The sequence below is a fragment of the Hordeum vulgare genome, chromosome 6H (genome assembly GCF_904849725.1).
Source record: "Hordeum vulgare subsp. vulgare chromosome 6H, MorexV3_pseudomolecules_assembly, whole genome shotgun sequence".
In the NCBI taxonomy this organism is placed as follows: domain Eukaryota; kingdom Viridiplantae; phylum Streptophyta; class Magnoliopsida; order Poales; family Poaceae; genus Hordeum; species Hordeum vulgare.
Window position 1 is genome coordinate 15,862,929 of NC_058523.1, and position 14,761 is coordinate 15,877,689.

Below are 14,761 nucleotides of genomic sequence, written 5' to 3' on the forward strand. Positions count from 1 at the left end.
CTTTGGTCCAGGTGAGAAAAGAGTTTTAATCCCGGTTCTGTTACGAAACGGGACCAATGGGTGCATCAATCCCGGTTCATGAGCCCAGGGCGCCGGTCGGGCCAGGGTCCCGGTTCGTTTGACCCCTTTGATCCCTATTCCAGACACGAACCGGGACCAATGGTCCTCGCCGTGAGCCCAAGGCGCCGGCCGGGCCCGGGTACCTTGAATTTCTCTCTAGTCGACACTTTGTGTAGAGCAATAAGAAGTTTTAATCATGCTTTGTTAAAATAGAGAGAAACAGAAAAATGACGATTCATTTTTATTAGCTAAGTGATTATCTTCCCTTAATCATTGTATCATGCAAACATCAATTGTTACAGACAACACAAAAGGATGTAAAATATTTTATTGGCTGTTGCCAAATGATGTTAAATTTATAAGAAATGAATAGCTTATCAGTCATTATGTATGCATTTAGAGATTGAAGTGATTAAATTCAAAGTGTCCCATGCTTAGTCAACCATGAGCATGACATGATTGGAGACTTGTATGATAGTGGAAAATTGGTCAGTCGTTGCTGCACGAGCGTGACATGGTTGGAGACTGTATGATGATGCATATTTGTTTGGTCACCGTCGCCTGGCCGGCGGTGACATGGTTGGAGACTCGACTGATCATGGATAATTGTCCGGTCGTTCTTGCATGAGGGTGACATGGTTGTTGCTTTGTATACAATCGTGGATAATTCTTCGGTCGCCGTCAACTATTTAACCATTGTGTATGTGGTCCCCGTCAATTCCATGCGCATACGGCATATTGTGAGGATGCCAAACATCCAGGAAAAAAGGTCTGGCTAGCTAACTACCAGCACCCATATGGAAGGACATAGCACAACAAACTACTCATGATATCGTGGAGGGTCTCCCTACCTACCAGCACCCATGATGGTCCAGCCAGCAACATACCTTGAATTTTTCTCTCTTGTAGACACTTTGTTTAGAGCAACGAGAAGTTTAAATCATGCTTAGTTAAAATAGAGAGAAACAGAAAAAAGATGATTGACTTTTATTAGCTAAGTAATTACCTTAATCTGACATAGGAAGGTATGATCCTTTTACCCCCTTTTTTCTTGTTCATGTGCTAGCCGGATATATTGTACTCATAGATGTCTTGGTTCTATGTTTTGTTCGGTCTCACGTGCTTCAGTTTCGGTATGAGCTTCATACTAATTTTGATATATTCATGATTTACTTACGGGTTAAATCAATCACAAAAATGCTAATATTTCCAACAGTATGACTAGCCTTAGCAAAGAGATGATCTCCCATTAATTATAAGAGCATGCGTACATCAATTGCTAGAAGTAACACCAAAAGCTCTATAATATGCTTTTTCTAATCGTCGCTAAATGATGTGAAATTTACAACGACTGTATATCTGTATAGAGGTTCAATGGATTAAATTCCTAGTGTCCATGTTTAGTCAAGCATGAGTGTGACATTTCTCAAAATTAAATTGAAAAAAATAAATGAGTGTTACAAGACGAGACTGTCCTATCGAGCTTTGTAATCGTAGGATCGGGGATTAGTCTACGGTCTTTGTCTACTCGCACATTGTGTGTGTGGTCCTTGTCAATTCCATGCGCGCACGGCATATGTGTGTGAATATCGTTTCGCGCAACTGCTTGGCTCCTGTCAACTACTTGGTCCAAGTTAGTTTCAGGCTTCCAGCGCCCTGTGCCTGCAAAACTCGCCCTGCACGCTGCTTCCTGGGTCATCCAAGCAAAGTCCGAGGCAGTACAAGCAGTCGCAACTCGCAAGTGAGTAAAACAAAAGCCGCCTCCAATAGTTCGTCACACGTTACTTGTACCGTTAAAATAAAATTGCATTTGTTTAACTTGAAGGCGTGCAGGTCCGTCAGATCCGTGAAGATGAGTCGATTTGGCGCGGAGTTGTATCTGCTGCTTCTCGTACTCAGGACGCCATTCCTGGGTGCTGCAAACGGCGTCGGAAGAAGACAGGACGCCGGGAATAGGACGCTTCCCTCCGCAGCCACGCTCGCTGACTGTCCGAAGCGCTGCGGCAATCTCACCTTTGACTACCCCTTTGGCATCGGGTCTGGCTGCTTCCGCAATCCTGACTTCGAGCTCACCTGCGATGACACCGCTCAGCCGCCCAAGCTGCTCTTGAACGATGGCACAACTCAGGTTGTCGACTTACTCATGGATCTTGTTGGATCGGATGATCTCTACTACGACACAGTTCGCATCGCCTTTTCCCTTGAAATTCTGCTGATATCTGGTGTCGATGTCTACCCCATGTCCTGGAAAACCCCAGGGCGGTCTTTCAATACCCGGGGTTTCATGCTGAACATCACTGGTTGCGATTTCGATGTGTACATGGTGGACAATTCAAACGAGGCCACACTGCGCTGCACAACTTCCTGCCCGGATGAACGGATCACGGAGGCTATGGCTAAAGAGAACTGCAATGGCACCGGGTGTTGCTACTTCATTGAGGATGCTGTCCTGACAACCATCAAGCTTAGGTTTGATCGTCACAACAAAACCAAACTTAAACCGCTCGATGGGGGATCACTGTGGGACAGAATTACATTAAGTTCCGACCAAACCGACCTCTCATGGGCCATTGTGGATCAACCGAACTGTGCAAGCACAGAGGGAAATAAGTCAAATTACGCATGTATCAGCAGCGACAGCAGCTGCACCGACCAGGGTAACTTGTTGATAAAATATGGGTACATCTGCCGCTGCAATGATGGTTATTTTGGGAATCCCTTCATTCTACATGGTTGCTCACGAGACAAAGGTATCTATTCCACCCCACAAACAGTAGCATTGACTACTTTGAATCTTTGATATATAGATACTCATACTGGATGAGAAATTACAAACACCCAGCCTAATTTATATTGCTTTAAAGCAAAGTTTAGTTACCGGCGGTCACTGCTTTCCTCATATGGAATAAAATGTCAAATATAATTGAATTCTGAGACAGTGTGCTTCCAACATGCATGCTAGTACAGTACTTCCTCCGTTTTAAAATAAGTGTCTCGACTTTATAATATCTCGAGTACAAAATTGTACTAAGCTTGAGACACTTATTTTCAGACGGAGGGAATATTGCAGAGTGTATAACTCCCTCCACTCGGGTGTGTTGGGCACCAAACCAAAATCAAAATCTCCGGATGTATTAGTCGCTTAAAAATTAATTAGCTTTCCGGAGTAGAGTAATGCCCTACGAGCATGTTGATTGGCTAGTATGAACCCCAGGGGCTCAACAATCATTTCATTTCATTACATGAGTAATGACAAGTAAATTATGTTCTGATTGACTTCATCTTCGCAGTTATTGATGCTAGCCCCAATATTACACATCCTGATAGAGAGAGTATTTCTCTTCGACTTTTCACACGCTAATCCCTAGAAAAGACATCTCCATCTTACTGGAATCATAACTTGTACTAGCTCCGTCCCAAAATAAATGTCTTAAGCTCAGTATAATTTTGTATTAGAGCTAGTACAAAGTTGAGACAATTATTTTAAGATAAAGGGAGTATTAACTAACCTGTATTTGTTATAATGGTAGTACTACTCTCTAGATGATGGAATGAGCATGTCTGGCCGGCCCTAAGAGCACTTTGTCTGAAAATGTACTTTGGAGCTCGAGCTCCATGGAGCACAAAATTTTGATAATTCAAGGTCAAGATTTACATGTGTGAAAAATCTATAAATAATATTCACATGCATATACAGATGTATTCAGCATGTACATAATTAAGATTTCATTATGATATACTTTTTTTACGGAAACTCATTAAGATATACTTTAGTGAGATACACAAAAGACAGATCTGTGGATCTGTAATAGCAAACAGTTCATGTACTGTTTGCTCAGCATTTTTCCCCTTCCTTTTCAGTTTTCTCCTAATACAAATTTGAAGATACGAAAAATATGTGCATATGTATATGTAGAAAAATATTCAGATACTTTTGAGACCTCAGCATTCATTTTTTATTTTTTCAACAAAAAAGGCTTCCATGGAGTCCGAGCTCCTAAACGCCTCCTAAACTTCTTTTATTAGAACATGATACTGGCCACTGACTATTCTGATGAGCTCATTTTGTTTGGATCAGGGTACAATCCAACCGAACGAAGGGCTAGCTGTGCACGTTCCTGTGGGAACATTAGCATTCCTTTTCCATTTGGCTTGGAAGAAGGTTGTTTCGCGAGGAAAGAATTTTTCCTAAACTGTACAAACATATCTTATGTCACCCTGGGTTACACTGTCCAGGTGACCAACATAAACATCAACGAAGGTTTCATCCAGTATAGATCAATTGACACAAGAGAGCTTAGTGATGGTGAAGGTCCGGAACTTTATGTCGATTCTGGTGAATCATCGTCCATGCAATGGGCTGTTGCTAACTTAACCTGCTCAGAGGCACAGCAGAATACCTCTGGATACGCATGCGTGAGTACAAACAGCATATGTATACCGGTCAACATAACTGAGGATTTCACATACAACATAGGCTATCGATGCAAATGTTTGGAAGGTTTCGAGGGGAACCCGTACGTACGAAATGCTTGTACAGGTTCTCTCTCTCTCTCTCTCTCCCTCCCTCCCTCCCTCTCCCTTGACTTTTAGATATTATTAATGGATTCCCATGTATTCAAGCATATAAAAAATAACTTCTTTAAAGATAAGCATCATAACTTGCAGCCTTCATTTCACCAGTTAAGTGGACTAATTTGTTAGAAAAAGGCTAGTTTTAGTAAATCCTAGCTTCTTAAACCAAGCGAATCAATTATATGTCTATAATGTGTTGGGCCCTTTGACACATCGAGAAAGGGTAGGTATGTATTGTTACTGAATGTTTTCTCTTCTTCTAAGAAACACCGAGTACAAGTGTACAACGTACTACATGCACAACTTGCAGCCTTCATTTCACCAGTTAATGGACTACTTTGTTATCTGAAAAAGGCTAGTTTTAGTAAATCCTAGCTTCTTAAACCAAGCGAATTAATTATATGTCTATAATGTGTTGGGCCCTTTGACACATCGAGAAAGGGTAGGTATGTACTGTTACTGTATTTTTTTTTGTCTTCTAAAAAACACCGAGTACAAGTGTAGAATGTACTACATGCACGCACGGCCTCACAAAACAATTTAATTCATAAATTCAGGAGGAAGTTAATTTGAACAAGACTTTATTTGATGTATCATATTAAGAGGTATGTGAGTTAACACAGTTAATTATCTTGAGCTTCCCATGAAGACATACTAGCCATGAATACATGTAGTGTCAAAACCTAGCAATTAAAAAGAAAACACATGTATAATTACTACAAAAAAATAGTGATTGAAAATATATATTCTTTTTTATAGATAGTGATTGAAAATATGTAAGTTCCATGATTTAGCCACGTGGAAATGAGAACCATATTTCTTCAAGTGCCTTAAGATTAGAGGATTTGTAAGCATCGCTTAATGCTACACAGCTTTGTCAATGTTGTATTGCTTTCTAAATTTTCATCAAAGATTGTATTTGTAGACAGGTACTTCAATGGTCAATTGGATATATATGTGTTATGTCCATTATTCAAAAACATATTTAATTGCAACTCTCATGCGCGTGTGTTCTATCCATAACGTTTTCTGACTTCTCTATGTATTCTGTGGCACAAACTTACAGACAGCTATAGATAAACTCAGTTGGGATCAATGCAAACTGATTGATACCCATATCTGTCTATAGGACCTAAGACACATTTAGTGTAGTATATGCAATATTCAAGCCACAAGCCTTAATATTTCTTTAAAAACTACGTATATAAGCCTTGTTGTCAATTTGCAGATGTTGATGAGTGCCTCCAGCCAAATATTTGTACCGGAATATGCCATAATACGATAGGAGGCTTCTATTGTAGTCGGTGCCCCCACAAAACCGAGTATGATGCTGCAAAAATGAAGTGTTCCCCAACAAAGCAACAAAAATTTCTCTTGGGTAATCCTATAATATTTCAGCGTTGCAGGCAGAAAATTATATCTTCTAGTACCTTTCCTGGATCAGGATGAGACTAATCTAATAGGACATAATTATTGCAGGCATCATCATTGGACTGTGCAGCGGACTAGGAGCTGTACTTCTCATCTTATTTGGGATATTCCTTATGGGTAGATGGAAAAGAGACATAAAGAAGCGACTAAGAAGGAACCATTTCCAGAAAAACCAAGGGATTCTACTGGAACAATTATTGTCACCGCTGGAAAATGCAAGTGACACCACTAAGATTTTCTCCTTAGAGGAGCTTGAAAAGGCAACAGATAATTTTGACCCCACACGTATCCTGGGCCATGGAGGACATGGTACTGTTTACAAAGGAATCTTATCTGACCAGCGTGTGGTGGCCATTAAAAAGTCTAAGGTCATTGAGGTTGGTCAGATCAACCAGTTCATCAATGAGGTTGCAATCCTCTCTCAGATAAATCACCGAAATATTGTTAGTCTGTTTGGATGTTGTCTGGAAACGGAAGTCCCATTGTTGGTATATGACTTTGTCTCCAATGGTTCCTTGTTTAAACTTCTTCATGGCAATTTGACTAGAGAATTCTCTTTATCTTGGTCTGACATCCTAAGGATTGCCACAGAAACTGCGGGAGCTCTTTGCTACCTTCATTCTTCAGCATCGGTGTCAATATTCCACCGTGATGTAAAATCATCAAATATACTTTTGGACGAAGACTACACCGCTAAAGTTTCAGATTTTGGTGCTTCCAGATTGGTTCCGATTGATCAAACCCATGTTGTCACAAACATACAGGGTACATTTGGATACTTGGATCCAGAGTATTACTATACTGGCCATCTGAACGAGAAGAGTGATGTCTATAGTTTTGGTGTGGTGCTTCTGGAGCTACTTATTAGAAAGGAGCCTGTTTTTACAAATGAGTCTGGTATAAAGCAAAGCTTGTCAAATTACTTTCTATGTGAGATAAAGGTGAGGCCAATTACAGAGATAGTACATGGCAAAGTTCTTGAGGAAGCAACTGAGGAAGAGATAAAAAATGTTGTCTCTCTTGCGGAAATGTGTTTGAAGGCACGGTGTCACGAAAGACCTAGCATGAAGCAAGTGGAGATGGCGCTGCAGTTTTTGATGAGAAAGGGGCTGAACTCATGTCTGGTAGATCATGGAAAAGAAGAGATGGAACAGTTTCTAACTGCAGGAACTAGATCAATTTCTGACTCGTTGCCTGCTGACCTCAATAACAGAGCTAATTCATCATCTAAATGCAGCGACAGATGCTATAGCTTGGAGCAGGACATTTTGCTCTCAGCTACTTTACCGCGCTAGCTACATATACTGCTTTTGAGTCTTGGAACATTGGTGACATATTCAAGATCCCATTATCGCTTGTTTACATATACGGTGCAGCAGGGGCGGATCCAGTGGGGGTGCCGTGGCGCCCCCTATAAAATTGTACACTATATTTCTTTTTTGTATTTAACACTAAATAGTTATCAAAGTGATGCTATTTTAAGACTATTTATTGATACTACAATGATAATTAGTGTTAATTATGAATTGTGGCATCCCCAAAGCTGAGATTCTAGGTCCGCCACTGCGGTGCAGACATATTGGGGGCAGTGAAGAACAACAACGGCGCGAGGCTTCAGCCGTACACAGTTAGTCGAAACACATCAATGTAGCAAATCAAAAGCCACGTTTATTTATTCTTGCTTGAGTAATCAAGGGCCATAGTTATTTTTCAAGTTCTTCCACTAATGGGAGGTGCCAACTGCCAACATGTGGGCCTGTAATCGCATTACGCAGTGGCTGCGGTTGCGTCAGCAAGTAACGAAGATGCGCGTGGACATTGCTGAACTTGTTCGTCTGGTGGGTGGATGGTCGCTGCCGCAACTGGTGGACGCGAGCCGGGTTCGGTCCGAGCCTGGCTTTGGCTCGCCCCGTGAGCGAGGTGGCTCGTGTGTGCGTGAATGTGCCTGCGCGCGCGCGCAGTGTGTTGTGGGCGTGGCCGGGTCCCTTGGTCATCGTCAGAAGAGGAGGGCGAGGACGGGAGGGGGCCAGGGTGGTCATACCTGCTTGTGCTGGCCTGCTGGGGACGGCGAGGAACTACGTACCGGAGCGACGAACGGCGGCCTCCGGCGCGGCGATGAAAGGGCGTATCCGCCGTCGGTGTCGAGGGCGAGGAGGAGGAGGGCGTCGGGTGGTGGGAGTCGCGAGACGGCGGCGGCGCAAACCTCGTCTGCATTCGCTCGCGCTCGCTAGGGCACAGGGGAGTCGCGGTGCTTTGTAATGGGCTTGGGCTGCGACGCCGATACACACAAAACGGGGCTGCAAACTCCGGCTTCTTTTGGTAGGTGGCCTAGGTTGCATCTATACTACTAATAAAAGATCGAACGAAAATTTCTTTAAGTAACACAACTATTACCCCCACAAAAACAAACACCAATCACCACCACATAATTAGTCAACAAATTACAATCTAACGGCCTTCCACCATCCGTTCAGCCCGACGGTGTGCAGTTACCAAATTAACAAAGGCTGACCGTGCTCCACCTCCTCCTACAGCGAACAAGTGTTGCACCTCCCCGGAAAAAAAGAGTCAATCAACTACAGAAAATTAGGAAGAATTAACGGCACCCAGACGCCCTGGCCTGCACCATCGCCGTCGCCTCCGCCTCCGCCTCCGCGTCCAACTCCCCCTCCCCATCTGCCTCCTCCCCTCCCCTCTCCGCACCCGCTCGCTCGCCCCGCCCGTTGCCTGCTCGCCCCGCCCGCCGCCTCTCCCCCTCTCAGCCCCGCCCTCCGCCTGATCGCCCCGCACGTCGCCTGTTCCGCCTCTCCCCTGCTCAGCCCCGCCCTCCGCCTGCCCGCCCCGCCCGCCGCCCTCCGCCTGCTCAGCCCTGCCCACCGCCTGCTCGCCCCGCCCGCCGCCTCCCCCCCCCCCCCCGCTCGGCCTCCCAACACTCGACGCCATGTTTTCCTCTCTTGCGCGAGAGCGAGCCCCGGCGGCTTCCAAGAACGTCGAGGACGAGAGGCTCCGCCACATGCACGCAGACGTGGCGGAGATGCTGCTCGCCAACACCACCCCACGCCGCCGCCGGGTGAGGAAGCCGCCTCCGGCCGCGCCCGAGGAGGAGCGGCGCGGGCGCGCGCGCTACGGCTGCGCGTTCGAGGAGGAGGAGGGCTCCGGGTTCGCGCCGCCCCGGATGGTGTGGGCGAAGGTCAGGGGCTACCCGCGGTGGCCGGGGCAGGTGTTCGACCCGACGGACGCGTTGGGGCACGCGCTGCGCGAGCGGCGGGCGACCAGGGCCGCGACGGCTCCTTCGTGTGGGCCGGCGCGGCGGACCTCAACCCGCTCTGCGGCGACTTCCCGCACCTCGCCGGCGTCGGCCTAAGGAGCAACTGCAAGGTCGAGTTCGCCCTCGCCCTGGACGGCGCGCTGGCCAAGGTCGCGCGCCGCGTCGACGCCGGCCTCTCATGCGGGTGCGGCGGCGCCGCCGCCAAGGGGCAAGTGTTCCAAAACTCCGGCCTTCGCAGAGGCGCGTCCGTCGCGGCCGTGGACGCCGACTTCGCCCGGGACGCGCTCCGCGGCGAGGCGTTCCTCTGGTACGTTGGCGCGCTGGCAGTGGCGCCGGGGGACGGTGCCGACAGGCTTGACGATGCTGTTAGTATGAACAGGTGGGTCGAAAATAACCAGGACTCTGTATTTTTCTTTGAAGATTTTTCCGATAATGATACCTTTGTCCTGGGCATTCAAACAGATTGGCAGCTACACCGGATGATTCAGTATGGCAACCGCAGTTTACTGGCTTCCGATTCAAAGTTTGGAACAAACAAGTTAAAGGTCTGTCAATGTCATCTGGTTCATATTTTGTTTTTTCATAGCTGTTTAGTTTGCTTGATTTCATAGTAGTATCGTTGTTTGCCATTGCAGTATCCTGTACATAGCATCCTTGTTTTCGACCAGCAGAAAAATGCAATTCCTGTTGCTTGGATCATAACTCCCAATTTTACACATGGTGAAATACATAGATGGATGGGTGCTCTATATGATCGTGTTTGTACAAAAGGCCCGACATGGCAGTTGGGCGGCTTCATTCACTGGTGGAAAAAGGGCCTTTGGTCGCGGTTGCGCAACCGCGACCAAATAGGCGCGACTAAAGCCCCCCCCCCTCTTAGTCGCGGTTGCTTAAGAACCGCAACTAAAGGCCCGTCCACGTGGGCGCCAGGCGGCCGTCGGGGCGGAGGACCTTTAGTCGCGGTTCTTCTGGCCAACCGCGACTAAAGGCCGCCACAGGGTTTAGCCCCCCCCCTAAACCTGTTTTCTGTTTAATTTGTATTGTTTTATTTCTTTTGTGCTTTATTTTAATTTTGAAGGAGTTTCACATATTCTACGGTACTACATACATGCATATGAATGTACAATTTCAAACAAATTTGAAATTAGAACCAAAAAGAATTCAAGAGGAATATACAATATATATTCAATATCATCGGATGACCATATACAATTTTGAACAAGTTTCCATACATAATTTAATGCATATAAAGTTCTACGTCCTCGTAATGGTGTTCTCCTTTACGATGGAGGACTTCCCTCCTGAACCATCCAGCTAGTTCCTCTTGAAGTGGTCGGAAGCGAGCTTCTGGACTAAGCATCACCCGGAGGTTATTCCGCTGAGCATTGGTATCACTCGGAACCCGCTCAGAGGTGTATCTCCGGATCATCTCACAGACATAGTATCCACATAGATTGGTCCCCGCTGGCTGAATATCCCCACCATTCTTAGCCTTTGACCTTTTGAATTCTAGCTCTTTTTTGAATTCACCGACCTTTGTATCTACGAACCGTCTCCAAACCCTACGAGGCAAAGAAAATTAAATGAACAAGAGAGTTTTAGTTACTTGATATTAGGAAATGAACGAAATAGGCCGATCGATATAGAGCGCAAATGAATGAAAATAATTACTTCTGCAGCATTCTTCTCATGCCGCCCCAAAGCTTTGGATCCATATTCAGAGAGTCGTGGACGAGACATTCTGAGGTTTCAACTTTAATTACTAGAAGAATCCAGTGGAACCTGCGGACACGATACATGCACAGTACGTCATGCATAACTCATCGATTAGCCGGCCACATACCATGCATGGAGTAAACAAAAGAGAATGTGCTCAAGACAGAAACACTCACCCAAAATGGTAAGGAAATAGAATATCACTTTTGTGTTCCTGCTTTGTAAGAAACTGCCACAGGTCTGCCTCCATGTCGGCGGGGTGATGCTCCAACACATATCCATTAACGATGTGTGGGTCAATGAACCCAACATCATGGATGTTCCTTACTCTGCATTCCTTAATCTTCATTCTGCATGTATAATAGCGGACACAACAATATAGTTACGACATATATATAGTGCAGGCAATATGAACGAGATGGGGTATAAATAAATCACTTACAGAACGTAGCAACTGATGATAGATTTGTCGAGCTCGCGCAGATTGAAAAGCTGGAACAATTCACTCAGATGAATTTGTACATAGTAATGTTTGAAGTGATGCTCATATCTAACTTCCGCATAAATATAATCTTTGGCGTTTTTATTTTTTATGTAACCCTTGTACCATTTCAGCAGACCTTTCATTTGTGGAGGTAGATCCTCTTCCTGCGCAGGCTCGACGAGAGGCCCATTCTTCACATATGTAATTACTACCTCCTTCACTGGCGCCTCATCAAGGCCTAACATTTCACGAAGAGTAATACCTAAGTTGGCCGCTTGTTCTCTGGCACTCGTTACAGTCAATCCATGTGCTGCCGCAGCTGCTATGATATCGGGGTCATCCGGACCGGCGGCTTTCACTATAAGCGGGGCAATCGATTGTTTACTTTGTTCCCCGAGCTGGGCAACTCGTTTCCCGCTTTTTTTACTTTCTAATTCCGTTTTCTCGGCCTCCTCCAAGGCTTTGTTCTCCTGGTTCTCCGCCCGCTCTTTCTTCTCCTTCAACATGAATGCCTGCCTACGAAGTTCACGTGCATAGTCGTCAGGCAGATTCTTCGCGGCTTGGGACGGTGTGCTCAAAAATGACTTAGCCCACTTCTTTTGCTCATCAGGAAATACTGGCTTGGGCTCGGGCTCTCTTTTCTTTTTGCAGTCCGCCTTCCATTTCTCATGATCAGCAGCCGCCCTCGCGGCAGTTTCCTCGGCACTACGTTCCCAAGGCCTTGTGGGGAGAGGCTTCAGTGATGGCTCCGGTACCTTTGTGGTCTTAGGTACATAAGGGTCCGGGTTAATAATCCAGGACTGCTTCTGCTTCTTTGCCGGAGGTGGATTGGGGGGTGGCGTCTGATCACCCGCCGGACGAGGACTGGGGGGCGGCGTCTGATCACCCGCCGGACGTTGTGGACTGGGGGGCGTCGGCTGACGTGACGGAGGTGTAGGTGAACCGTCACCACCACCACCACCACCACCGCCGCCACCGCCACCGCCACCACCACCACCGTAGGGGGGTGGACTTGTTGTCCTTGGCGCCTCGCCTGGAAACTTGATAAACTTCTTTTGCCATAGAATGAAATGGCGCTTGACATCTCCAAGTCTTTTCTCCCCTTCAGGTGTAGCAATGTCAATCTTCAGGTCCTCAAACCCTTGGACTATGTCCTCCACCGTGACACGAGCATAGCCATCTTGAATGGGGTTGTTGTGGTGGAGTGCTCCAGGTAAACATGGTAAAGCACTGCCGATGGCTACCTTCATGGACATGTTCCCGATAGGATAATACAGATGACATTCTTTCATCTCCTTTATATCGTCCACGGGGTAGCGAGGAGGCTCCGGTGCAGTAATTTCGACCACCAGAGGCTCCGGTGCAGTAATTTCGATCGTCGGTGCATCTGCACCAGCTGGTGGGGCCTCCGTGGAAGCCACGCTGCTTCTCCGCTGCTGGCTTCCGAGATCCGCTGGATGATCTTCATGCTGCGCCCGAGCTACATCTCTTTCGGCTAATAGTACACTCACGGTTTTCTTCATCACATCCATTTCCGATGCCAACCGCGCCACAACATCTGCTTCCCGATCCATCTTTCTCTTACGGCTTCTGTAACCGTACGGGTCATCGTTCTGGGGGAACCCTATTTTCCACGGAATGTTCCCCATGCCTCGTACATGTCCTCCGTGTTCAGGATTCCCGAGGGCTTTTGTCAGCGCGTCGTTCTCTCTGTTGAACTTGATCTTCCCCTCTTGAGCATCCCTCATTGCGTCAATAAGGGCTTGGGTGGGTTTAATTAATTTGCCCCGGTAAACACACTCCCCTGTCTCCGGGTTCAGCGTTCCCCCATGCCCGTACCACCAGCTTTTGGCCCTTTGGTCCCATCCCTCCGTACCTGGACGGATTCCTCGCGCCCTCAGCTCGTTCTCCATCTTCTCCAACCTAGGCACCCAAATGCGATACCCTCCTGACCCCATAATATGATTGTACTCCTTCTTAGCCGCATTTTCCTTATTTCTTTTTGATATTTGAATGAACTGCTCCGATTTCTTTTGCTTCACAAATTCTGGCCAATCATGTTTCAGTTTCTCATATTGTCCTTTGAAATCCGGAGTCTTGTTCTGCTTGACAAAGTCATGGGCTAGATTTTGCTTGAATTTCCGGAATGCGTCGGCCATCTTATGAAGAGCGAACTGTTTGACTAGCCTCCTCCTCTCCTTGTTTTCCTCAATCTTGTTACCCTCCTCATCGAATTTGTTGTATTCCGGAGGTAGAACGAAATGTTCCATAAGCTTCTTGAAGCAATCTTTTTTTGTTCTCTTATCGACAAAAGTGAAACCAGCAATTCGTACCTTCTTTGGCTCATTCCACTCCTGGACGGTGATCGAGACGTTGTCTCTAACAACGGCTCCGCATTGGCTGACAAACTTGGTGGCGTTCTTGCGGGGCTCCAGCGGCCTGCCGGTTGCACTGTCGACAACCTCGATGGTGCATGTTTCTCCTTGTTTCATCGTCTTGGTTGCGCCACGCTTTGACGACGTACTCGATTGTTTCGACGATCCGGCCGAGGGCTAAAATAAGAAAGAGAGTCGCGCGCGTTAGTACACACATATTTATTCAAATCAGTTAGTTTGTATCACCAGAGGCTCAATGTATATATATACCTCGGCGCCGGAGGTGGTTGCTACTTCCATTTGAAGATCGTCGTTTATCGACGTTTGTTCGGCATCATCTTGCTGACGGCGCCCTTCATCTTCACCGTCAAGGTTCAGATAAGAAGAGATATCATCTTCTTGATCTTGTCCGGTCGGCACATATAGAATATCGCCGTTTATGATGCCGAACATATGTGCTTCACCGTCCGGATCATAGTTGTCCATAATCGGGTCAGCTCTATCGTCCGCCATTATGTCAGTCCTGAAAACATGTAGTAAAAACAAATTAATTAAGTGAAGAAGGGGGGCGGTGGCGGTGGCGGTGGCGAAAGGGCGGTGGCAAAAGGAGGGGGCGAGGAAGGGGTGGGAGAGGGTGTCGCGGTAGAGCGCGAGACGGGGCGGCAGACGACTACTTGGCCTCCCTTGTCCTATTTTTCTGGCTCCGCCACTGACCCTATCTCTAGGAATGTCTGCTTCCACTAACACATACGAGCATCAATGTTAAGTTTAGAACTTAAATTCTGATGGGTTAGGATATCACTGTATTCCTAACAAAGCTCCAAACTTGCAAGGTAAACATCTTATATTTGT

The 14,761-nt window shown here is 46.5% G+C and overlaps 1 protein-coding gene across 1 annotated transcript; it reads left to right on the plus strand.

Moving 5' to 3' along the window:
* Window positions 1-1,053: 1,053 nt before the first annotated feature.
* On the plus strand, window positions 1,054-7,572 carry LOC123401376 (wall-associated receptor kinase-like 8). Its single transcript, XM_045095163.1, has 4 exons — window positions 1,054-2,810; window positions 4,139-4,600; window positions 5,864-6,013; window positions 6,115-7,572. The coding sequence occupies exons 1-4, from the start codon at window positions 1,622-1,624 to the stop codon at window positions 7,359-7,361; spliced, it is 3,048 nt and encodes a 1,015-aa protein (XP_044951098.1). The 5' UTR covers window positions 1,054-1,621; the 3' UTR covers window positions 7,362-7,572.
* Window positions 7,573-14,761: the final 7,189 nt, after the last annotated feature.